Consider the following 27211-nt stretch of genomic DNA (forward strand, 5'->3'; position numbering starts at 1 on the left):
AGGAACCCAGGAGCCAAGGAGCCAAGGAGCCCAGGAGCCATGGTCCTGCTGAAGATGAAGTTCACCCAGCAGAGGAGGGTGCGTCTGGCCCAGGGCTTGTGGCTCTTGTCCTGGATGGCCGTGCTGAGTGGCTCCTTCATCTTCTCTCTGGGGGTCTACCTGAAGATAGAGCTGCTACGTAGGGCCGAGGTATGCATTGACTAGTGCAGGGGGTCCAAAGTCTGGCACCAGGGCCGTCTTCCGCCAGCAGCTCGTTTTTATTGGGCCGCGGAAAATTGTAAAAATAAGTAATTACCGGTTTTCTATATTGTTAGTTAAGTAAAATATGGCATTATTCATGTAAATGTAGCTTGAGAATACACCCCAACTGGGCTTTAGATAAAACTGTCACTCAGTTGACAAAATGACAATCTAATAATAAAATAGCATTTTTGTCCAAATATTGGGGTCTCCTTTTAAGGTGGTGGAAATTATGCAAGCCATTAATATTTGTGATTAATCGTGATTAATCCGAATTTAAAAGTGTGGTAAATCTGCGGACTACGCTAATTTGCTTTGTCGCCAATAATGGTGAGCTTTCAGTATCAGGGTTTTATTTTTTTTTAAATACATTTTTTATCTTTATTGAATTTTTAAAAATCCGTTTGATTTATTTCGTATTATTTGTGTTATTCCATAGATGTATATTATTCATTTAATTGTATTTCTTCAATAGCAAAAATAGATAAACACATCTATTTTTTTGCGTTTTTATTAATGCTTGAACAGCACACAAACCTGCAGCTAGGTGGCAGCAGTGCTCAGACAACTCAAAAAGGATGCCTGTTTTTTAAATGTTAAAACTTGTGTGAATAAACTTAGTATGGAAATTGTTACAAGTTGTTACAATCTGATTTGATGAGTTAATAGTAGGAACGTGCAGATTGGCCGGTCGAGTATTGGGTCAAATAAGTACATGATCGCCATTGCCGATCAATACCTTTAACCACAAACACCAACCCCCAATCTATTTATTTTTAGTCCCCAAGCTGACAAGCAGCTAGAAACTAATTATGTGTCTCCATACACAGTGTGGAGCCGCTCCCTAAGTTAATATTACTACCTCCATGATGGCAAATAAACCGCATTTCCTAGTATTCTAAGTAGTATTATCACTGGAGGACAAGGCTAAACATGTTACACAAGCCAGGAGAAATCGTTGGTGTCGATACCAAGCGTAGTATCAGTAAATGACCGATACTTGAGGGATTAGGTCGATTTTCTAAATTATTTCCTTGTGGTTTGTGTTCATTTGTACAAACTCTCGGAAAAATTATGTTTCGCTCAAACAAGTGTATGTAATAAAAGAGAATAAGAAACTGGTTGAACTGTTGTGTTGATATTGGCACTCACTTTGAATAATGACAGTGGATACGTGTGATGGATATCACGGATGAGAAGCTCCCCAGTAATGAGTCAGTCGGGAGGTGAAAGAGAACATTGTGATGACAGACGATAAGTGAAGGTTGTCACCTCTCCGAAGTGATTGACTGCTACAGCAGAGGACATGTTATTGATCAGCATGGCTGTGCAGCAAAGTGTTATTGATTTGCAGCATCGACTGATGCACAACGAAGGCTGCATGCTAACAAGTCTGAAGGCTGGCTTCTGATTGGCGGTCTGGTCCTCTGTAGATCCTGCTCAGAAGCTCTCTTTGTAGTGGAAGGGAATGACACCATTACTTTGGTAAACATTAGTGCTGTCCCGATACCAATATTTTGGTACCGGTACCAAAATATTTTGGTACTTTTCGGTACTTTTCTAAAAAATGTCAGTATTGTCAGGTTCAAACACTGATGACATCTATTAAACAAGACAAGAAGCAAAGAATCAAACAGAGGCAGAATTCAATTTTGCTCAATTGAGGAGAAACGTGTCAACCTGTAACCTCTTACAGTGTGTCACCCACGCTCTGGCGAAAGATTGTACGCCACCTCTTTTTATTTGGACTTCCCCTGTTTCCATAACCACATCTGCTTCCAAAGGAATGGGGAGTATGTAAACAGTCATTGTTGTCGGGCACATTAACACAAAAGAAGAGGATGCCTCTGGCTTCGGATTCGGCTTGAGCAGGTCTTCGATGACATTAGATAACCCCCTCCCGTCTCCTCCCATCGTACACAATGGAATTTTCCAAGCCTTTGCTTGGTGCAAACAAAGACAGCCTCTTGTCTGTTCATTGGGAACTCAGAACGGAAAGTTGTTTGATAATTTACATACAATGTTTCTGACAAGTATTGTCTTTATTTGAACAAAAAATCTTAGTGTACATGAAACATATGTTTATTATTGTAGTTTAGTCCTTAAATAAAATAGTGAACATACTAGACAACTTGTCCTTTAGTAGTAAGTAAACAAACAAAGACTCCTAATTAGTCTGCTGACGTATGCAGTAACATATTGTGTCATTTATACACCTATTATTTTGTCTACATTATGAGGGACAAACTGTAAAAATGGAGTATTAATCCACTTGTTCATTTACTGTTAATAACTGCTTATTTTCTGTTTAATATGTTCTATCTACACTTCTGTAAAATGTAATAATCACTTATTCTTCTTTTCTTTGATACTTTACATTAGTTTTGGATGATACCACACATTTAGGTATCGATCCGATACCAAGTAGTTACAGGATCATACATTGGTCATATTCAAAGCCCTCATGTGTCCAGGGACATATTTCCTGACTTTATAAACATAATATAAATGTTTTAAAAACGAAAGATTTTGGGATGCTAAAAAATATCGATGTAATCATAGTAGTATCAACTAGATACGCTATTGTACTTGGTATCATTACAGTGGATGTTAGGTGCAGATCAACCAATGGCATTTGTTTATACGGTAGCGTCCCAGAAGAGTTGGTGCTGCAGGGAATTCCGGGAAATTGTTCTGTAGTTTTAATGTTATTCTCCCAAAATGCGTTTGTCGTTGTTGTTTTGTGTGGTTTCACTATACGGCACATGTTTATGACAGTGTTGTTTAGTGTGGTTTCACTATACGGCACATGTTTATGACAGTGTTGTTTAGTGTGGTTTCACTATATGGCACATATTTATGGCAGTGTTGTTCAGTGTGGTCTCACTATATGGCACATATTTATGACAGTGTTGTTTAGTGTGGTTTCACTATATGGCACATATTTATGACAGTGTTGTTCAGTGTGGTCTCACTATACGGCACATGTTTATGACAGTGTTGTTTAGTGTGGTTTCACTATATGGCACATATTTATGGCAGTGTTGTTCAGTGTGGTCTCACTATATGGCACATATTTATGACAGTGTTGTTTAGTGTGGTTTCACTACATGGCACATATTCATGACAGTGTTGTTTATTCTGGTTTCACTATATGGCACATATTTATGACAGTGTTGTTTAGTCTGGTTTGACTGTATGGCACATGTTTATGACAGTGTTGTTTAGTGTGGTTTCACTATATGGCACACGTTTATGACAGTGTTGTTTAGTGTGGTTTCACTATACGGCACATGTTTATGACAGTGTTGTTTATTCTGGTTTCACTATATGGCACACGTTTATGACAGTGTTGCTTAGTGTGGTTTCACTACATGGCACATGTTTATGACAGTGTTGTTCAGTGTGGTTTCACTATATGGCACATATTTATGACAGTGCTGTTTAGTGTGGTTTCACTATATGACACATATTAATGACAGTGTTGTTTAGTGTGGTTTCACTATATGGCACATATTTATGCCAGTGTTGTTTATTCTGGTTTCACTATATGTCACATATTTATGACAGTGTTGTTTATTGTGGTTTCACTATATGGCACATGTTTATGACAGTGTTGTTTAGTGTGGTTTCACTATATGGCACACGTTTATGACAGTGTTGTTTAGTGTGGTTTCACTATACGGCACATGTTTATGACAGTGTTGTTTATTCTGGTTTCACTATATGGCACACGTTTATGACAGTGCTGTTTAGTGTGGTTTCACTATATGGCACACGTTTATGACAGTGTTGTTTAGTGTGGTTTCACTATATAGCACATGTTTATGACAGTGTTGTTCAGTGTGGTTTCACTATATGGCACATATTTATGACAGTGCTGTTTAGTGTGGTTTCACTATATGGCACACCTTTATGACAGTGTTGTTTAGTGTGGTTACACTATATGGCACATATTTGTGACAGTGTTGTTCAGTGTGGTCTCACTATATGACACATATTTATGACAGTGTTGTTTAGTGTGGTTTCACTATATGGCACATATTTATGACAGTGTTGTTTAGTGTGGTTTCACTATATGGCACATATTCATGACAGTGTTGTTTATTCTGGTTTCACTATATGGCACATATTTATGACAGTGTTGTTTAGTCTGGTTTGACTGTATGGCACATGTTTATGACAGTGTTGTTCAGTGTGGTTTCACTATATAGCACATGTTTATGACAGTGTTGTTTAGTGTGGTTTCACTATATGGCACACGTTTATGACAGTGTGGTTTAGTGTGGTTTCACTATACGGCACATGTTTATGACAGTGTTGTTTATTCTGGTTTCACTATATGGCACACCTTTATGACAGTGTTGTTTAGTGCGGTTTCACTATATGGCACATGTTTATGACAGTGTTGTTTAGTGTGGTTTCACTATATGGCACATATTTATGGCAGTGTTGTTCAGTGTGGTCTCACTATATGGCACATATTTATGACAGTGTTGTTTAGTGTGGTTTCACTATACGGCACATATTTATGACAGTGTTGTTCAGTGTGGTCTCACTATACGGCACATGTTTATGACAGTGTTGTTTAGTGTGGTTTCACTATATGGCACATATTTATGGCAGTGTTGTTCAGTGTGGTCTCACTATATGGCACATATTTATGACAGTGTTGTTTAGTGTGGTTTCACTACATGGCACATATTCATGACAGTGTTGTTTATTCTGGTTTCACTATATGGCACATATTTATGACAGTGTTGTTTAGTCTGGTTTGACTGTATGGCACATGTTTATGACAGTGTTGTTTAGTGTGGTTTCACTATATGGCACACGTTTATGACAGTGTTGTTTAGTGTGGTTTCACTATACGGCACATGTTTATGACAGTGTTGTTTATTCTGGTTTCACTATATGGCACACGTTTATGACAGTGTTGCTTAGTGTGGTTTCACTACATGGCACATGTTTATGACAGTGTTGTTCAGTGTGGTTTCACTATATGGCACATATTTATGACAGTGCTGTTTAGTGTGGTTTCACTATATGGCACATATTAATGACAGTGTTGTTTAGTGTGGTTTCACTATATGGCACATATTTATGCCAGTGTTGTTTATTCTGGTTTCACTATATGTCACATATTTATGACAGTGTTGTTTATTGTGGTTTCACTATATGGCACATGTTTATGACAGTGTTGTTTAGTGTGGTTTCACTATATGGCACACGTTTATGACAGTGTTGTTTAGTGTGGTTTCACTATACGGCACATGTTTATGACAGTGTTGTTTATTCTGGTTTCACTATATGGCACACGTTTATGACAGTGCTGTTTAGTGTGGTTTCACTATATGGCACACGTTTATGACAGTGTTGTTTAGTGTGGTTTCACTATATAGCACATGTTTATGACAGTGTTGTTCAGTGTGGTTTCACTATATGGCACATATTAATGACAGTGTTGTTTAGTGTGGTTTCACTATATGGCACATATTTATGCCAGTGTTGTTTATTCTGGTTTCACTATATGTCACATATTTATGACAGTGTTGTTTATTGTGGTTTCACTATATGGCACATGTTTATGACAGTGTTGTTTAGTGTGGTTTCACTATATGGCACACGTTTATGACAGTGTTGTTTAGTGTGGTTTCACTATACGGCACATGTTTATGACAGTGTTGTTTATTCTGGTTTCACTATATGGCACACGTTTATGACAGTGCTGTTTAGTGTGGTTTCACTATATGGCACACGTTTATGACAGTGTTGTTTAGTGTGGTTTCACTATATAGCACATGTTTATGACAGTGTTGTTCAGTGTGGTTTCACTATATGGCACATATTTATGACAGTGCTGTTTAGTGTGGTTTCACTATATGGCACACCTTTATGACAGTGTTGTTTAGTGTGGTTACACTATATGGCACATATTTATGACAGTGTTGTTCAGTGTGGTCTCACTATATGACACATATTTATGACAGTGTTGTTTAGTGTGGTTTCACTATATGGCACATATTTATGACAGTGTTGTTTAGTGTGGTTTCACTATATGGCACATATTCATGACAGTGTTGTTTATTCTGGTTTCACTATATGGCACATATTTATGACAGTGTTGTTTAGTCTGGTTTGACTGTATGGCACATGTTTATGACAGTGTTGTTCAGTGTGGTTTCACTATATAGCACATGTTTATGACAGTGTTGTTTAGTGTGGTTTCACTATATGGCACACGTTTATGACAGTGTGGTTTAGTGTGGTTTCACTATACGGCACATGTTTATGACAGTGTTGTTTATTCTGGTTTCACTATATGGCACACCTTTATGACAGTGTTGTTTAGTGCGGTTTCACTATATGGCACATGTTTATGACAGTGTTGTTTAGTGTGGTTTCACTATATAGCACATATTTATGACAGTGTTGTTCAGTGTGGTTTCACTATACGGCACATGTTTATGACAGTGTTGTTTAGTGTGGTTTCACTATACGGCACATGTTTATGACAGTGTTGTTTAGTGTGGTTTCACTATATGGCACATATTTATGGCAGTGTTGTTCAGTGTGGTCTCACTATATGGCACATATTTATGACAGTGTTGTTTAGTGTGGTTTCACTATATGGCACATCTTCATGACAGTGTTGTTTATTCTGGTTTCACTATATGGCACATATTTATGACAGTGTTGTTTAGTCTGGTTTGACTGTATGGCACACGTTTATGACAGTGTTGTTTAGTGTGGTTTCACTATATGGCACACGTTTATGACAGTGTTGTTTAGTGTGGTTTCACTATATGGCACACGTTTATGACAGTGTTGTTTAGTGTGGTTTCACTATACGGCACATGTTTATGACAGTGTTGTTTATTCTGGTTTCACTATATGGCACACGTTTATGACAGTGTTGCTTAGTGTGGTTTCACTATATGGCACATGTTTATGACAGTGTTGTTCAGTGTGGTTTCACTATATGACACATATTTATGACAGTGTTGTTTAGTGTGGTTTCACTATACGGCACATATTTATGGCAGTGTTGTTCAGTGTGGTCTCACTATATGACACATATTTACGACAGTGTTGTTTAGTGTGGTTTCACTATATGGCACATATTTACGACAGTGTTGTTTAGTGTGGTTTCACTATATGGCACATATTCATGACAGTGTTGTTTATTCTGGTTTCACTATATGGCACATATTTATGACAGTGTTGTTTAGTCTGGTTTGACTGTATGGCACATGTTTATGACAGTGTTGTTCAGTGTGGTTTCACTATATAGCACATGTTTATGACAGTGTTGTTTAGTGTGGTTTCACTTTATGGCACACGTTTATGACAGTGTGGTTTAGTGTGGTTTCACTATACGGCACATGTTTATGACAGTGTTGTTTATTCTGGTTTCACTATATGGCACACCTTTATGACAGTGTTGTTTAGTGCGGTTTCACTATATGGCACATGTTTATGACAGTGTTGTTTAGTGTGGTTTCACTATATAGCACATATTTATGACAGTGTTGTTCAGTGTGGTTTCACTATACGGCCCATGTTTATGACAGTGTTGTTTAGTGTGGTTTCACTATACGGCACATGTTTATGACAGTGTTGTTTAGTGTGGTTTCACTATATGGCACATATTTATGGCAGTGTTGTTCAGTGTGGTCTCACTATATGGCACATATTTATGACAGTGTTGTTTAGTGTGGTTTCACTATATGGCACATATTCATGACAGTGTTGTTTATTCTGGTTTCACTATATGGCACATATTTATGACAGTGTTGTTTAGTCTGGGTTGACTGTATGGCACATGTTTATGACAGTGTTGTTTAGTGTGGTTTCACTATATGGCACACGTTTATGACAGTGTTGTTTAGTGTGGTTTCACTATACGGCACATGTTTATGACAGTGTTGTTTATTCTGGTTTCACTATATGGCACACGTTTATGACAGTGTTGTTTAGTGTGGTTTCACTATATGGCACATGTTTATGACAGTGTTGTTTAGTGTGGTTTCACTATATGGCACATGTTTACGACAGTGTTGTTTATTCTTGTTTCACTATACGGCACACGTTTATGATAGTGGTGTTTAGTGTGGTCTCACTATATGGCACATGTTTATGACAGTGTTGGGGCATTCCGCATGACACGACGGGTGGGGGACCGGTACTTTTTAGAGACAGCATAGTACCGAATATGATACATTAGTGTCGCGGTACTCTACTAGTACCGGTATACTGTACAACCCTAGTAAACATGGGAGAAAAGTGAGCAGAATGGACATGATATTTTCAGAATGATGTCTTAGCAGACATCTTCATAAAACCTCCAAGTAAACAAATGTTCATTTCCTGTCACCTTTCACGCTCTCCTTCCTTGCCAAGGTGATGGACAACACCGAGATCCACGTGGTGCCCAACATGCTCCTGCTGGTGGGTCTGGCCGCCATCGGCACCAACTGGGTGGCGGGCCGAGTGTGCCAGGACTCCTTGGACCCGGGTCGCTTCCCCCGCTGGAAGGTGGTCCTGCTGGGCTGGTATGCTGCGGCCGCCCTCCTCTGCTGTCTGCTGCTGGCCGTGGTGGTCCTCAGCTACGCCCTGCAGGGCCGCCTGGAGGACTCCCTCAAGGTGACGCAAAATCTGCTTTTACACAATAAAGTGTGATGTCAATTCATCCAACAGGACAGTCATCCCTTGTTGCTAATTGGTTACGGACGAGGGCATTTCTGAGTTATAAATCAAACGTTTTTATAGCGAGAGCATCAAAAAAGTTCACAACCTTCTAAATACATTTTGCAACATAATGAGAGCTCTTTAGACATTAAAATAACACTTTTACACTCTTCATCCAATATGATTTTTCTGCCTGAAGCTGAGCCAATCAGTGGCTCTCATTGGTGTGGTCTCACCTAGCCAATAACACTACCGTTGATGTTTCTAGTCTACTTAGACGTTTGTAGGCTTGTAAAAGCTTCGTTCAGGGCCCAAAAATGGTGCTGGAAAAAGTCTCCAAAAAATCCACGGTGTGGTGAAGCCGCAATATTTGAAGCGCGCTGTGGCGAGGGACGACTGTATGTGGCATGAAATGTAACGACATATACAGTAGCAGACACATACTATTGGATGAAAAAGTGCATTCAAACTATTGGATCATAAATAATGACATATTGCACACTAGTAATTGTAATAATAATAATATAAAAATACATTAAAAAATACATTTATGTTAAAAAATGTCAATACATTTTTTTTAAATATATATATATATACAAATATTATAAAATAAGTATGATTATAATAGGATTTTTTATTAAAATAATGGAAAAAATGGTTCAAGGAGAACGGTACGTTTTTTTTTAGAATTTTGCCTGTAGTTCACAATCATTATGAGTGACATGACAAAGGATGTTTTTTTTGTTGCATTCTAAATATTAAATAAATGCGATCAAAAGTTCGCTTACAATGGAGCCTATCGGAGTCGCTATATAAAGTGCTTATAAAAACATCTCCATTGAGGTTTTATAAACATGATGTAAGTAATTACATAATGTAGTAACATTTATAATAACATGTAATATATACTGTACATGATGTAAGTATATATGTCATGTAGTAACATTCATAATACCATACATGATGTAAGTATATATGTCATGTAGTAACATTCATAATAACATGTAATATATACATGATGTAAGTATATATGTCATGTAGTAACATTCATAATAACATGTAATATATACATGATGTAGGTATATATGTCATGTAGTAACATTCATAATAACATGTAATATATACATGATGTAAGTATATATGTCATGTAGTAACATTCATAATAACATGTAATATATACATGATGTAGGTATATATGTCATGTAGTAACATTCATAATAACATGTAATATATACATGATGTAAGTATATATGTCATGTAGTAACATTCATAATAACATGTAATATATACATGATGTAAGTATATATGTCATGTAGTAACATTTATAATAACATGTAATATATACATGATGTAAGTATATATGTCATGTAGTAACATTCATAATAACATGTAATATATACATGATGTGAGTATATATGTCATGTAGTAACATTTATAATATGTAATATATACATGATGTAAGTATATATGTGATGTAGTAACATTCATAATAACATGTAATATATACATGATGTAAGTATATATGTGATGTAGTAACATTCATAATAACATGTAATATATACATGATGTAAGTATATATGTCATGTAGTAACATTCATAATAACATGTAATATATACATGATGTAAGTATATATGTCATGTAGTAACATTCATAATAACATTTAATATTTACGTATAATTTCAAATATGCATCACAAGGTTTTTTTTTTTTTCTTCATCACTGAGTATTACTCACTGCAGACTTCATGAGAGCCAACACCCATCATAAACATCACTTACTGTACAATGTCTGCTGTCATTAGGATGCAGACTGCTAAAATGTCCACATATTCCCATTTAGATGAAGAATGTCTCATAATCCTCGCAAAGAAGCGAGGGGTGGAACCAAGCGTCTTTTCGTGTCGTTCTCGCCATGTCCGGGTCCTGAATGGCTGTCAAAGTGTGCCAACTTGTCAGAATACCTACTCAGACTTCTTCTGTCCAGGTGAGAGACGTGATTTAGATAATAAACTTCTAGGGAGCAAGGAAGCAAGGAAACACCTCGCCAGTCGATCTTGTCGAAAATGTACACGGGCTAGTGATCACGGCGCCGCTATAAATAGTTTGTCTGCGTTAGCACTTATAATAACAATATCTCTAATACTTGTTAATATTTATAATAACAATATCTCTAATACTTGTTAATATTCAAGTCACCAGAGTATTGTTGGTGCTTTTTGAATGTTGATTTATTGGATTTTATGGGAGAAATAGAGGACCTCCTTTTGGCTCTGCTGTAAGCACACTTTTATTTACGTTTATTTAGGAGTTAGAATGCATTAAAAAAAATAATCTGTCCGTTGTCATGTCTTTCATAACAGAACGATATAGGCAAGACGGTGGGTTTCACATTTACCCTACCTTGGTACACTATATTGCCAAAAGTACTCACATATGAACTTGAAGTGCCATTCCATTCCTAACCCATAGGGTTCAATATGACCGTTTGCAGCTATTACAGCTTCAACTCTTCTGGGAAGGCTGTCCACAAGGTTGCGGGGTGTGTTTATAGGAATATTCCACCATTCTTTCAAAAGTGCATTGGGTGAGGTCACACCACGAGAAGGCCTGGCTCTCAGTCTCCGTTCTAATTCATCCCAAAGGTGTTCTATCGGGTTCAGGTCAGGACTCTGCGCAGGCCAGTCAAGTTCATCCACACCCGACTCTGTCATCCATGTCTTTATGGACCTTGCTTTGTCCACGGGTGCACAGTCATGTTGGAAGAGGAAGGGGCCCGCTCCAAACTGTTCCCACAAGGTTGGGAAGCATGGAATTGTCCAAAATGTTTTGGTATCCTGGAGCATTCAAACTTCCTTTCACTGGAACTAACTCCTGAAAAACAACCCCACACCATAATTATTCCTCCACCAAATTTCACACTCGTCACACAGCAGTCCGAAATGTAGCGTTCTCCTGGCAACCTCCAAACCCAGACTGGTCCATCAGGTTGCCAGATGGAAAAGCGTGATTCGTCAGTCCAGAGAAGGCGTCTCCACTGCTCTAGAGTCCAGTGGTGATGTCCTTTACACCACTGCATCCCACCCTTTGCATTGGACTTGGTGATGTATGGCTTAGATGCAGCTGCTCGGCCATGGAAAGCCATTCCATGAAGCTCTCTGCGTACTGTACGTGGGCTAATTGGAAGGGTCACATGAAGTTTGGAGCTCTGTAGCAACTGACTGTGCAGAAAGTCTTTGCACTATGCCGGGGGTCGGCAACCTCTTTAGTGCCGCCCTAGTGGCTCTCTGGAGATTTTTCAAAAATGTATGAAGAATGGAAAAAGATGAGGGGAAAAAAATCTATTTTTTTGTTTTAGTATGGTTTCTGTAGGAGGACAAACATGACACAAACCTCCCTAACTGTTATAAATCACACTGTTTATATTAAACATGCTTCACTGATTCGAGTATTTGGCGAGCGCCGTTTGGTCCTACTAATTTTGGCGGTCCTTGAACTCACCGTATAGTTTGTTTGCATGTATAACTTTCTCCGACTTTCTAGGACGTGTTTTATGCCACTTCTTTTTCTGTCTCATTTTGTCCACCACACTTTTAACGTTGTGCATGAGTGCACAAAGGTGAGTTTTGTTGATGTTATTGACTTGTGTGGAGTGCTAATCAGACATATTTGGTCACTGCATGACTGCAAGCTAATCGATGCTAACATGCTATTTAGGCTAGCGATATGTACATATTGCATCATTATGCCTCATTTGTAGCTATATTTGAGGTCATTTAGGTTCCTTTAAGTCCTCTTAATTAAATGTACATCTCATGACACATGTAATATGGCTTTTAATTTTTTGCGGCTCCAGACAGATTTGTTTTTGTATTTTTGGTCCTATGGTTGAGGGCCGACATCCGGGCAACTGAGCTACATACGGGTTCTTCGAGCCATAGCAACCAGACTGGCGTTGAAAACAAACCGTTGCCATTACTCTTTAACCTGTCGACCTACGCTGGTTAAACCCGTCATTCTGTCTCCAAAATGCCGAAAAACTGTGGTGTTTTTGGTTGTGCTAACCACAACAGGAAACAGGGAAAACAAAGGTTGTATTTTGTTCTGCCAAAGCGTGATAAAAGCCCACAGAGACGAGACAAATGGCTCGCAGCTTTACACCGGGAAAACGAGGACGGTTCTCACTGGAGTCCCCCAAAGTCCCGGGTCGTGTGTTCGGATCACTTCGTTTCTGGTAAATATAAGGAACAAAAATCCACCTTCTTAACCACAACTTGGCTATACGTCCGTGCTAATGTTGTACTTGTTGAATTTGTACCTTATAACGTTTGACAGCTGAAGTTGTTGTTGTACAAAAATAACATGCGGTATATACTATATAGTCTATAGCCTAGCTAGCTATTTTCGAAAAGCGGACAACGAGAGGATACCAAAGGCAGCGTTAAGATGGACACCACCGGGAAAACGTAAGCCAGGGCGGCCAAAGAACACCTGGCGAAGAACAGTTGAAGGGGAGCTGAAAGAGATGAAGCGTACATGGGGCGAGGCACAGAGACTAGCACAGCAGCGAGATGAATGGCGTCGAGTCGTCGAAGCCTTATTTCCCATCCGGGAAGAAGAGGATTAAGTTAAGTAAGTAATATACTATATAGTCTATAGCCTAGCTAGCTATTTTCGAAAACCGGTTTCGTTTAAATTTGCACTTAACAGTTGGGTTTTTAAAAACCAATAAACCCTATAATTTTCATGTTGCCATTCAATACATGTAGCCCTCAAATTTCTCAATATTTTATACACTAACACTTGATCTTGTTGTTGATAACTTCCGCGTCTCTTTCTTAGTAGCGCGCAGGCTAAGCTAACTAGCAAGCTAAGCTAAGCCTGAGAAGCATTAAAGTTCACTGAGACGAGTCTGACGCAAATAATACATTTTCGTTTTTTCACACGATACGCGAATAAGTAAAAATGCGTAAATGAAGGATTTAACGCCGACTTCCAAGCCACAACGCTCGTTAAATGCTTTTCCTGTCAATGCTGTGTTCGCTGTGAGCTGGTTTGTTTTCAACGAATTCCCGGTTGCTAGGGGATTGGTAGGCGGAAGTGACGTAGGTCCGCCCTCACCCATATGGCTCTTTCAACATTTTGGGTTGCCGACCCCTGCACTATGCTGACCTCTCTGTCAGTTTACGTGGCCTACCACTTGGTGGCTGAGTTGCTGTTGTTCCCAAACTCTTCACTTTTCTTAGAATAAAGTTGACTTTGGAATATTTAGGAGCGAGGAAAATTTCAGGACTGGATTTGTTGCACAGGTGGCATCCTATGACAGTTACGGAGAGCGGCCCATTCTTTCACAGATGTTTGTAGAATCAGTCTCCATGCCTAAGTGCTTGATTTGATACACCTGTGATTAGGACACCTGGTTCTCATCATTTGGATGGCTGGCCAAATACTTTTGGCAATATAGTGCATGAGGAGTCACATTCATGACTACCAGCAGGTATGACATAGGAAACCTTAGATCAGGGGTCACCAACCTTTTTGAACCAAGAGCTACTTCTTGGGTACTGATTAATGCGAAGGGCTACCAGTTTGATACACACTTAAATAAATTGCCAGAAATAGCCAATTTGCTCAATTTACCTTTAACTCTATGTTATTATTAATAATTAATGATATTTACACTTAATTGAACGGTTTAAAAGAGGAGAAAACACGAAAAAAATGACAATTAAATTTTGAAACATAGTTTATCTTCAATTTCAACTCTTTCAAATTCAAAATTCAACCGAAAAAAAGAAGAGAAAAACTAGCTAATTCAAATTTTTTTGAAAAAATTAAATTTATGGAACATCATTAGTAATTTTTCCTGATTAAGATTAATTTTAGAATTTTGATGACATGTTTTAAATAGGTTAAAATCCAATCTGCACTTTGTTAGAATATATAACAAATTGGACCAAGCTATATTTCTAACAAAGACAAATCATTATTTTTTCTAGATTTTCCAGAACAAAAATTTTAAAAGAAATTCAAAAGACTTTGAAATAAGATTTAAATTTGATTCTACAGATTTTCTAGATTTGCCAGAATAATTTTTTTGAATTTTAATCATAATAAGTTTGAAGAAATATTTCACAAATATTCTTCGTCGAAAAAACAGAAGCTAAAATGAAGAATTAAATTAAAATGTATTTATTATTCTTTACAATAAAAAAAATACATTTACTTGAACATTGATTTAAATTGTCAGGAAAGAAGAGGAAGGAATTTAAAAGGTAAAAAGGTATATGTGTTTAAAAATCCTAATCATTTTTAAGGTTGTATTTTTTTTCTAAAATTGTCTTTCTGAAAGTTATAAGAAGCAAAGTAAAAAAATTAATGAAATTATTTAAACAAGTGAAGACCAAGTTTTTAAAATATTTTCTTGGATTTCCAAATTCTATTTGAGTTTTGTCTCTCTAAGAATTAAAATGTCGGGCAAAGCGAGACCAGCTTGCTAGTAAATAAATACAATTTAAAAAATAGAGGCAGCTCACTGGTAAGTGCTGCTATTTGAGCTATTTTTAGAACAGGCCAGCGGGCTACTCATCTGGTCCTTACGGGCTACCTGGTGCCCGCGGGCACCACGTTGGTGACCCCTGCCTTAGATAGCATCAAAAACATGGAAATTAAAACGCTCACCTTTGCTTCCCCGGTGTCAGGTCGGCTTGAGGAACGGCATCCGCTTCTACAAGGACACCGACGTTCCAGGGCGCTGCTTCCAGAAGGAGACCATCGATCGTCTGCAGATGGAGTTCCGCTGCTGCGGAAACACCAACTTCAGGGATTGGTTCGAGGTGCAGTGGGTCAGCAACAGATACCTGGACTACACCTCCAAGGATATCAAGGAGTGAGTGGCTCCGTCTGACCTGAACTTAGTCAAAGTCTCTCCATTCCAATGCCAAATATTGAGTGATGAAACAACCGCTGCTTCCCCAGTCGCATCCGCAGCAACATAGACGGCCGCTTCCTGCTGGATGGCGTGCCCTTCAGCTGCTGCAACCCGGTGTCCCCTCGGCCCTGCCTGCAGTCCCAGCTGACCGACAACGCCGCCCACTACAACTACGACTTCCAGAGCGAGGAGCTCAACCTTTACGCCCGCGGCTGCAGGGAGGCCCTGATCAACTACTACATGGAGCTGATGAACTCCACTGGCCCCGGGGTGCTGTCTGTCATCTTGATACAGGTGGATCACACACCTGCCACACCCACTACCACCCCTGGTCAAAAGTGTACATACACTTGTAAATAACATCATGTCATGGCTGTCTTGACTTTACAATCATTTCTACTAAAAAACATTCATGAAGTTTGCTTCTTTTATGAATTTATTATGGGTCTACTGAAAAAGTGAGCAAATCTCCGGGGTCAAAAGTATACATACAGCAATGTTAAAGGCCTACTGAAATTATTTTTTTTATTTAAACGGGAATAGCAGATCCATTCTATGTGTCATACTTGATCATTTCGCGATATTGCCATATTTTTGCTGAAAGGATTTAGTAGAGAAAATCGACGATAAAGTTCGCAACTTTTGCTCGCTGATAAAAAAAAAACCTTACCCCTACCGGAAGTAGCGTGACGTCACAAGCGGTAGTGCTGCTCACAATTCCCCGTTGTTTACAATGGAGCGAGAGATATTAGGAGCGAGAAAGTGACGATTACCCCATTAATTTGAGCGAGGATGAAAGATTTGTGGATGAGGGACGTTAGAGTGACAGACTAGAATGCAGTTCAAGAGATATCTTTTTTCGCTCTGACCGTAACTTAGGTACAAGCTGGCTCATTGGATTCCACACTCTCTCCTTTTTCTATTGTGGATCATGGATTTGTATTTTAAACCACCTCGGATACTATATCCTCTTGAAAATGAGAGTCGAGAAGGCGAAATGGACATTCACTGTGACTTTTATCTCCACGACAATACATCGACGAAGCTCTTTAGCATGAGCTAACGTGATAGCATCTGTCTCAAATGCAGATAGAAACAAAATAAATAAATCCCTGACTGGAAGGATAGACAGAAGATCAACAATACTACTATCAGGAGACACCGAACCAAACACTGGACATGTAAATACACGGTTAATGTGTATTCGACGCCTGTCGAAGCCTACCAATGCTGTTGCTAACAACGCTAACTTAACAACGGGACCTCGTCAGAGCTATGATAAAAACATTAGCGCTCCACCTACGCCAGCCAGCCCTCCTCTGCTCATCAACACCCGTGCTCACCTGCGTTCCAGCGATCGACGATGCGTTCGGCGGCCCGGAGACGTAGGAAGTCAAGGTGAGTTCGCCGCTAGCGCGTCTGCTATCCAACAAAGTCCTCCTTGTTGTGTTGCTGCAGCCAGCCACTAATACACCGATCCCACCTACAACGTTCTTCTTTGCAGCCTCCATTGTTCATTAAACAAATTGCAAAAGATTCACCAACACAGATGTCCAGAATACTGTGGAATTTTGTTGAAGAAAACAGAGCTCTGTGTATTGTGTCCAAAAGGGTCCAAACACTTCCGTGGACCTCGCGACGTCACGCGCATACGTCATCCTCCAAAGGCGTTTTGAACCGGAAGTTTAGCGGGAAATTTAAAATTGCCGTATTGGCATGTGTTGCAATGTTAAGATTTCATCATTGATATATAAACTATCAGACTGCGTGGTCGCTAGTAGTGGCTTTCAGTAGGCCTTTAATATTTGGTTACTTGGCAAGTTTACAGCAATAAGGCGCTTTTGGTAGCCATCCACAAGCTTCTGCTTGAATTTTTGACCACTCCTCTTGACAAAATTGGTGCAGTTCAGCTAAATTTGTTGCTTTTCTGACATGGACTTGTTTCTTCAGCATTGTCCACACGTTTAAGTCAGGACTTTGGGAAGGACACTCTAAAACAGTGGTTCTTAACCTGGGTTCGATCGAACCCTAGGGGTTCGGTGAGTCAGCCTCTGGGGTTCGGCGGAGGTCAGGACACACCCGACTCATTTTGTAAATAAAAACTTCTCCCTATCGGAGTATTATGGATAGGGTTGGGTATCGTTTGAATTCGAACGATTCCGATTCCAATTCCGATTCCGATTCTTTGTTTCGATTCCGATTCCTGACAATTCTCGATTCCGATTCTTCTTGTACCATGCCGGGATCAATGTGTTTGACAGGTAGTCCCTGGAAGGTGGTATGTATTTTGGGTTGAGAGTTTTCACCATATCCCTGCAAACATAAACAAACATGTAATGTTGCTGTTACTGTTTAGCCCAGTATCAATTAGCTTAGCTCTAACGTTATTGCTTAACTAACCTAAATGTTGGAGATTCCACCTCTGAAAAGGGATGCAGTCTTTTGACTATGTGTGCAGTGACCTTTCTGTGGCACTCTTCCGTCTGCGGCACCGACATCTTCCCCATTGCCGCTACGGTGAACGGAGTACGCTGAGCACATCGCGGAGCCTGGCTAGCAGGTTGTAAATTGTCTATGAAAAAATACGCGTGCTAATTTGTTAGCTGCCTCGACGTTGGCGCAAAACACATTATTTATTGCATATATATTGTTTTACTTACCGGATTCGGACTGCAATGCAGTCACCGAGGTGCCAGGCTGGGCGTCGAAGCCAGAGGAAGAGGCACAGGAGGACGGTCGGCGCAGCGCGTCGAAGACGGGACACACATTTATTTGTACTCTGAGGTGCTTCATCATGTTCGACGTGCACCCTCCTAAGCACGAAACAGTCCTGTCGCACGTGTTACATTTCGCCGATATTTCATTTTTTTTTAGTAAAATAAAGCCACACTTCGACCGCCGACGCCCGCTATCCATGCTTGACTGACTCGCTCGGCTACATATGCTCGGCTATGCTAACACTTCCGGCGGTGGGCGCTTCTTCGTTGGTGTTTAGAGGCTTCTTCTTCCGGTCGGCGGACTTATTCTTTTTTTCCGGTCGGCGGACTGGGTATCGAAACTAGGAATTGAAATTTAAACTTTTGAACGATTCCGGGAGAATCGGAAAGTTAGTCCCGGTTCCAATCGATACTCGATACCCAACCCTAATTATGGATACCCCCAAACAATGTTCCTTCTCATTTTCCATATGCAAGGACCTACTCAGTGGCCTAGTGGTTAGAGTGTCCGCCTTGAGATGGGTAGGTTGTGAGTTCAAACCCCGGCCGAGTCATACCAAAGACTATAAAAATGGGACCCATTACCTCCCTGCTTGGCACTCAGCATCAAGGGTTCGAATTGGGGGTTAAATCACCAAAAATTATTCCCGGGCGCGGCACCGCTGCTGCCTACTGCTCCCCTCATTTCCCAGGGGGTGAACAAGGGGATGGGTCAAATGCAGAGGACAAATTTCACCACACCTGGTGTGTGACACTCATTGGTACTTTAACTTAGATGTGCACATTGTGGCCACACCAGCAGCACACCTGTTCCAAACCTGACTAAATACCAAGTTAATGACCCCCAAAAAACACTTATTTTTGACCCCAAAAATAAGTGTTTTGGCCCACTTACAATGACAATAACAAAACATATAGTTTTTCATGAGCTGGGTACTAGTATTGTATGTCTGGGTGGGGGGTCCTATTTTGGAAGTAATTTGTACCCCTTTCCGATATCGCATTTAGTTCCCACTAAAACATTCACATGTTGCACAATGAGATGTAAACATGGGATCATGTGTACATTCCTGTAACGTTCTGTTTGTAACATATATTTATTAGTATTTCTTTAATATAATAACATAATTTCATGATTAATATTCATAAATTAAGATTTTTTTAATTCTTATTTTTCACTAAAGAAGGGTTCGGTGAATGCGCATATGAAACTGGCGGGGTTCAGTACCTCCAACAAGGTTAAGAACCACTGTTCTAAAACCTTCATTCTAGCCTGATTTAGCCATTCCTTTACCACGTTTGAGGTGTGTTTGGGGTCATTGTCCTGTTGGAACACCCAACTGTGCCCAAGACCCAACCTACGGGCTGATGATTTTAGCTTGTCCTGAAGAATTTGGAGGTAATTTTCCTTCTTAATTGTCCCATTTACTCTCTGTAAAGCACCAATTACACATAATCCCATGGACAAAGATAAGACCTTCCGGAGGAAAGTTCTGTGGTCAGATGAAACAAAAATGGAGCTGTTTGGCCACAATGCCCAGCATTGTCCACACCTTTAAGTCAGGACTTTGGGAAGGCCATTCCAAAACTTTCATTCTAGCCTGATTTAGCCATTCCTTTACCACTTTGGAGGTGTGTTTGGGGTCATTGTCCTGTTGGAACCCCCAACTGTGCCCAAGACCCAACCTCCGGGCCGATGATTTTAGCTTTGGAGCTAATCCTCCTTTTTCATTGTCCCATTTACTCTCTGTAAAGCACCAATTACACATAATCCCATGGACAAAGAGAAGACCTTCCGGAGGAAAGTTCTGTGGTCAGATGAAACAAAAATGGATCTGTTTGGCCACAATACCCAGCATTGTCCACACCTTTAATCCACACCTTTAAGTCAGGACTTTGGGAAGGCCATTCTAAAACCTTCGTTCTAGCCTGATTTAGCCATTCCTTTACCACTTTTGAGGTGTGTTTGGGGTCATTGTCCTGTTGGAACACCCAACTGCGTCCAAGACCCAACCTCCGGGCTGATGATTTTAGCTTGTCCTGAAGAATTTGGAGCTAATCCTCCTTTTTCATTGTCCCATTTAAAGCAGCAGTTCCATTGGCAGCAAAACAGGCCCAGAGCATAATACTACCACCACCATGCTTGACGGTAGGCTGGTGTTCCTGGGATTAAAGGCCTCACCTTGTTCTATTTAATAACAAAAAAATTACTGGAGAAAATAAGTCAATAGTAACAAAAGATCAGCTCCAGGAAAACCGGGTCAAAAGTCTGTCCTCCACCTGGGGAATTACAAAAAACAGGATTACAAAAGGTTCAGGGCAAAAGACAGAGTAAGTGAGCTCAGACTAGATTCTACTGCTGGCAACGGACGAACTGGCACCGGCTGAGTGGAGATCCAGGGTTTAAGTCTGGTGGTTGATTCGCAACAGGTGGGCTCGGACGACTGGCAGCACACCTGGAACTAATGACAGGGTAGGAGACTTACAGACCCAAGAGGGGAGGGGAGTAGGAAAACAAGAGGAAAAAAAGCAGGAGAACTGCCCTCATGACACACCTTTTCTCCTCCAAACATATTGCTGGGTATTGTGGCCAAACAGCTCCATTGTTGTTTCTTCTGACCACAGAACTTTCCTCCAGAAGGTCTTATCTTTGTCCATGTGATGTCAGATGAAACAAAAATGAATGTTGTTTGTGACCAACAAGTATGTGCTCCAATCACTCTATCACAAAAAAATAAGAGTTGTAGAAATGATTGGAAACTCAAGACAGCCATGACATGATGTTCTTTACAAGTGTACGTACACTTTGGACCAGGACTGAAGGTCATCATTATCTGAAGTCAACAAACCACAGCAACAATTTACTTAAATAAATCACATTACTAAAAAAAAAACATTTTGACTTCCAAAAAAGGAGAGGACTCAATGGGGTGCCTTGAATGTGCTAAAATGTCAATGCAAGGATCTGTTTACAGTTTGTCCAAGTTAACTCTCTAGTTTTGAACTGAACCCGGGGGCCGGTATAGTGTCATGATTTGGCCCCAGTTGAAGAGCCCTGGTATGGTGCCTCCATGTTGGACTCCATGCTGACTGATTGTCCTCATTTTTGGCAGCTGTCCATCCTGTTCAGCCTGCGCTACCTGCAGACCTCGGTGGAAGGCGCCATGGCTCAGGACGATCCGGAGGGTGACAGCCAGGGTTTCCTTCTGGAGAAGGGAGTGAAGGAGACCTTGGAGGAGGCCCAAGTCAAACTCCTGCTCTTGATGAAGTTTGGGCAGGTGGACCCCGGTGCAGCCGAGGGTTCCGCTGACACCGCAGACAAGGACGCCGCCCCGCCTTCTTCCAGCTAGGTGACTGTGGAATGTGAGAAGGATGCTGAAAGTTGGTTTTGACACCACACAGGGTGATTCAAAAAGAGTAAGCCAAAATCCTCAGACACTTATTCATTTTTAAAGCATTGTAACAGAATCAATGGCCTTTAGATACAGGAGTTATCCAACTTTCATTGTGGTACAATTTCACAGTTGCGGTCATGTCATCCTTCCGGCGGCGTTCAGTTGTAGGAAGACCACATGAAGCTCTTTTGCGTGCTTAAGTGTGCGAACACAAATGCCGTTGTCACGGTGCAGCGTGCTTTTAGAACAGAATTTGGTGGCGGCAGTGGCGGCCCGAGCGTTTCCCACCTAGGCCTTCAGTGGTGACTTCAATGATGACCTCTCAAAATGGCATCATTGATGTCACCACATGACCGTTGCTGGAGAAATACTAAACAGGAACACATTTACGCACTACAACAGTGTACAAAACGGGTTATTTTCTGGCGCATTTAAAATTCAATTCAACCATATCAGCAATTAAAACATATTTCCATATAGGACCCATTCGACGCCGTATAAGCCAGTGGTACCGCTCGCTGTCGGCTTATTCGAGTGGAAATGGCGAGAGTTTCCCCATTTCATCGCCAGAACAGCTGTGATAGCTTCCGGGGTTGGCTGACATGGTCTCACAAGATCTATCCATCCATCCATTTTCTACCGCTTGTCCCGTTCGGGGTCGCGGGGGGTGCCAATCTCAGCTGCTTCAGGCGGAAGGCGGGGTACACCCTGGACAAGTCGCCACCTCATCGCAGGGCCAACACAGATCTAGTTTCTCTTTAAATATCCTTCTTGAAAATGGCCTTGCAAATATATATCTGCCACCTCATCAACGTTTGGTTCTCCTTCTCTGCTAGCCCGGTATGGCTACGGCGCAACACTTCCTGCTTCCTGCTAAGTTGCAACTTGTGATTGGATACTCACTTTGGAGTGACAAGTGAGTAAACCACACTGTTCCTCCTGAATCCGAGGTTCGACTGTACTCACTTTGGAGTGACAATTGAGTATCCAATCACAGTCTGGTTAACATCGGGCTACCTAGATAGGCTACTGTCAACAACTTGTGATCTGATTGGCTATCGCAACTATCGTCCGCTAACGGTCCCAGTGAGTATCCAATCACAGTCTGGTTAACATCGGGCTACCTAGATAGGCTACTGTCAACAATTTGTGATCTGAGTGGCTGTCGCAACTGTCATCCGCTAACGGTCCCAGTGAGTATCCTATCACAGTCTTGTTAAAATCAGGCTACCTAGATAGGCTACTGTCAACAACTTGTGATCTGAGTGGCTATCGCAACTGTCATCCACTAACGGTCCAAGTGAGTATTCAATCACAGTCTTGTTAAAATCAGGCTACCTAGATAGGCTACTGTCAACAACTTGTGATCTGATTGGCTATTGCAACTGTCATCCGCTAACGGTCCCAGTGAGTATCCAATCACAGTCTTGTTAAAATCAGGCTACCTAGATAGGCTACTGTCAACAACTTGTGATCTGATATGCTATCGCAACTGTCATCCGATAACGGTCCCAGTGAGTATCCAATCACATTCTTGGTAAAATCAGGCTACCTAGATAGGCTACTGTCAACAACTTGTGATCTGAGTGGCTATTGCAACTGTCATCCGCTAACGGTCCCAGTGAGTATCCAATCACAGTCTTGTTAAAATCAGGCTACCTAGATAGGCTACTGTCAACAACTTGTGATCTGATTGGCTATCGCAACTGTCATCCGCTAACGGTCCCAGTGAGTATCCAATCACAGTCTTGTTAAAATCAGACTACCTAGATAGGCTACTGTCAACAACTTGTGATCTGATTGGCTATCGCAACTGTCGTAATGGTCCCAGTGAGTATCCAATCACAGTCTTGTTAAAATCAGGCTACCTAGACAGGCTACTGTCAACAACTTGTGATCTGATTGGCTATCGCAACTGTCGTCCGCTAACGGTCCCAGTGAGTATCCAATCACAGTCTTGTTAAAATCAGGCTACCTAGATAGGCTACTGTCAACAACTTGTGATCTGAGTGGCTATCGCAACTGTCGTCCGCTAACGGTCCCAGTGAGTATCCAATCACAGTCTTGTTAAATTCAGGCTACCTAGATAGGCTACTGTCAACAACTTGTGATCTGAATGGCTATCGCAACTGTCGTCCGCTAACGGTCCCAGTGAGTATCCAATCACAGTCTTGTTAAAATCAGGCTACCTAGATAGGCTACTGTCAACAACTTGTGCTCTGATTGGCTATCGCAACTGTCATCCGCTAACGGTCCCAGTGAGTATCCAATCACAGTCTTGTTAAAATCAGACTACCTAGATAGGCTACTGTCAACAACTTGTGATCTGATTGGCTATCGCAACTGTCGTCCCCTAATGGTCCCAGTGAGTATCCAATCACAGTCTTGTTAAAATCAGGCTACCTAGATAGGCTACTGTCAACAACTTGTGATCTGATTGGCTATCGCAACTGTCGTCCGCTAACGGTCCCAGTGAGTATCCAATCACAGTCTTGTTAAAATCAGGCTACCTAGATAGGCTACTGTCAACAACTTGTGATCTGATTGGCTATCGCAACTGTCGTCCGCTAACGGTCCCAGTGAGTATCCAATCACAGTCTTGTTAAAATCAGGCTACCTAGATAGGCTACTGTCAACAACTTGTGATCTGAGTGGCTATCGCAACTGTCGTCCGCTAACGGTCCCAGTGAGTATCCAATCACAGTCTTGTTAAAATCAGGCTACCTAGATAGGCTACTGTCAACAACTTGTGATCTGAATGGCTATCGCAACTGTCGTCCGCTAACGGTCCCAGTGAGTATCCAATCACAATCTTGTTAAAATCAGGCTACCTAGATAGGCTACTGTCAACAACTTGTGATCTGAGTGGCTATCGCAACTGTCATCTGCTAACGGTCCCAGTGAGTATCCAATCACAGTCTTGTTAAAATCAGGCTACCTAGATAGGCTACTGTCAACAACTTGTGATCTGAGTGGCTATCGCAACTGTCATCCGCTAACGGTCCCAGTGAGTATCCAATCACAGTCTTGTTAAAATCAGGCTACCTAGATAGGCTACTGTCAACAACTTGTGATCTCAGTGGCTATCGCAACTGTCATCCGCTAACAGTCCCAGTGAGTATCCAATCACAGTCTTGTTAAAATCAGGCTACCTAGATAGGCTACTGTCAACAACTTGTGATCTGAGTGGCTATCGCAACTGTCATCCACTAACGGTCCCAGTGAGTATCCAATCACAGTCTTGTTAAAAGCAGGCTACCTAGATAGGCTACTGTCAACAACTTGTGATCTGAGTGGCTATCGCAACTGTCATCCGCTAACGGTCCCAGTGAGTATCCAATCACAGTCTTGTTAAAAGCAGGCTACCTAGATAGGCTACTGTCAACAACTTGTGATCTGAGTGGCTATCGCAACTGTCATCCACTAACGGTCCCAGTGAGTATCCAATCACAGTCTTGTTAAAAGCAGGCTACCTAGATAGGCTACTGTCAACAACTTGTGATCTGAGTGGCTATCGCAACTGTCGTCCGCTAACGGTCCCAGTGAGTATCCAATCACAGGACGCGTAAATGTCACGTTCAAGGTGAGGCCAGCTAGAAGGTCTTACTGACAACAACTCGTGATCTGATTGGCTATGGCAATTATCTATCAACTGTATGTGGCCGTTCACTTACAGTGCACACACATTGTTGATTCTGAAGGCAGATTTGGTACAGCATGGCAACATAAGCTAGCTGAATTCTGATTGGATACAAACTGTAAGGAGCATAATATGACATGAAGACAATATGAATACTTTTACATATTCAGGGAAAGTCAATAATTTTATCTTTAATTATGATGATGACTTCTGGTTATGTTAAACCTTGCTGGTCCTGACAACACACCACTTGGGTGTGGCCATATTGATCACTTGTAAAGCATGAAATAAACACTCCAAGTTACGTGCAACACATGTTCAAGCTAGATTTTTCTATTGTTTTTCATTTTTTAAATATCCAGTGATCATTTTGGCGTATTCTTTTTGAACCACCCTGCGTATAGCAGGGTTCTCCAACACATTGATTTTCAGCAGATCAAAGAATATTTGCTTTACCTTTTTAGTATTTTGAGTGCTGTCATATGATTCACTCTTTGAATCAGATTAATCATGATTAATCACAGGTTGTTACGAGCTTGCAGAATTGAAATTAACTTTTAAAAAAAAGACCCAAACATTTGGACACAAATGTCATGAAGGAACATTTTTTAAATGTTTTACTTGAACACACATCATCTAGATGCTCAAAACTTAGTAACAATATGAGCGAAAGATTTATTTTGGGTCGCCGTGGTTCGGTTGTTAGGGCGGACGTGCCAGCAACTTGAAGGTTTCCAGGTTTGATTCCCGCGTCTGCCATCCTAGTCGAGACACTCAATCCAACACTATTTATAAAGTGCTTTTCATACATAAAATAAACGCAACGCAAAGTGGGGGGGGGGGGGGGGGGATGCGGGCGTGCTGGCGTTCGGGTGTTTCCATGGCAGGATTGCCCAGGAATATCTGAGGCAAGCGCCAAACGTTGGGGAAACCCTCCACACAAACATGAGACACCACCAACGGGGGCCTGCGACGCGTGGCCTCAAAGATAGTAGTGTTCACTGCTAAGCTCGTTATTAAGGGGGTCCCCATCTCAAATGATCAAATATAAGCACCATATTTTTGACCAGAGGGGGAGCACTTTTAAAAGCGACACAGAGTCAATTTGAAAAATCCCTCCTTTTTGGGACCACCCTCATTTTGATATATGTCACCAGCAGGGGTGCAAATGAGACATTCTCTATTAGATGCAATGTTATTGGGACCATGATTATACAGTACATATATAACAAATAAATAGAACTAAATACAATCTTGCATAACTAATAAGATAAAAAGTGAATGACTTCAATAAAACAATTAATATTAAGTAAAAGCCAAATCAAAAAGGTGGATCTTAAAAAATATGAACATTCTCCACAGCCCTTAGGTCTTCTGACAAGATGTTCCATAGACCAGTCTACCACCTGACAAGATGTTCCATAGACCAGTCTACCACCTGTCAAGATGTTCCATAGACCAGTCTACCACCTGACAAGATGTTCCATAGACCAGTCTACCACCTGACAAGATGTTCCATAGACCACTCTACCACCTGACAAGATGTTCCATAGACCAGTCTACCACCTGACAAGATGTTCCATAGACCAGTCTACCACCT

General features: G+C 40.9%; 1 protein-coding gene across 2 annotated transcripts; it reads left to right on the forward strand.

Moving 5' to 3' along the window:
- rom1b (retinal outer segment membrane protein 1b) lies at nucleotides 1-27211 on the forward strand. Of its 2 annotated transcripts, none has more exons than XR_009825835.1 (6): nucleotides 1-189; nucleotides 8644-8886; nucleotides 15630-15817; nucleotides 15907-16153; nucleotides 21690-21993; nucleotides 26974-27211. XR_009825835.1 is itself a non-coding variant. In XM_062044212.1 (6 exons), the coding sequence occupies exons 1-5, from the start codon at nucleotides 40-42 to the stop codon at nucleotides 21924-21926; spliced, it is 1065 nt and encodes a 354-aa protein (XP_061900196.1). In that variant the 5' UTR covers nucleotides 1-39; the 3' UTR covers nucleotides 26974-27208. The 2 variants fall into 2 exon arrangements, 1 of the variants encoding a protein (XP_061900196.1); XM_062044212.1 differs by having other exon boundaries at nucleotides 21690-21926; nucleotides 26974-27208.

This window comes from Entelurus aequoreus, linkage group LG04 (assembly GCF_033978785.1).
Source record: "Entelurus aequoreus isolate RoL-2023_Sb linkage group LG04, RoL_Eaeq_v1.1, whole genome shotgun sequence".
In the NCBI taxonomy this organism is placed as follows: Eukaryota; Metazoa; Chordata; class Actinopteri; order Syngnathiformes; family Syngnathidae; genus Entelurus; species Entelurus aequoreus.

What these genes read in the sequence shown, in the direction of transcription:
- rom1b (XM_062044212.1), top strand. Translation starts at nt 40, where the DNA reads ATGGTCCTGCTGAAGATGAAGTTCACCCAGCAGAGGAGGGTGCGTCTG. An exon ending in GCCTGGAGGACTCCCTCAAG is followed by an intron (nt 8,887 to 15,629) that starts GTGACGCAAAAT and finishes CCCCGGTGTCAG; the next exon opens with GTCGGCTTGAGGAACGGCAT. An exon ending in TGTCTGTCATCTTGATACAG is followed by an intron (nt 16,154 to 21,689) that starts GTGGATCACACA and finishes CATTTTTGGCAG; the next exon opens with CTGTCCATCCTGTTCAGCCT.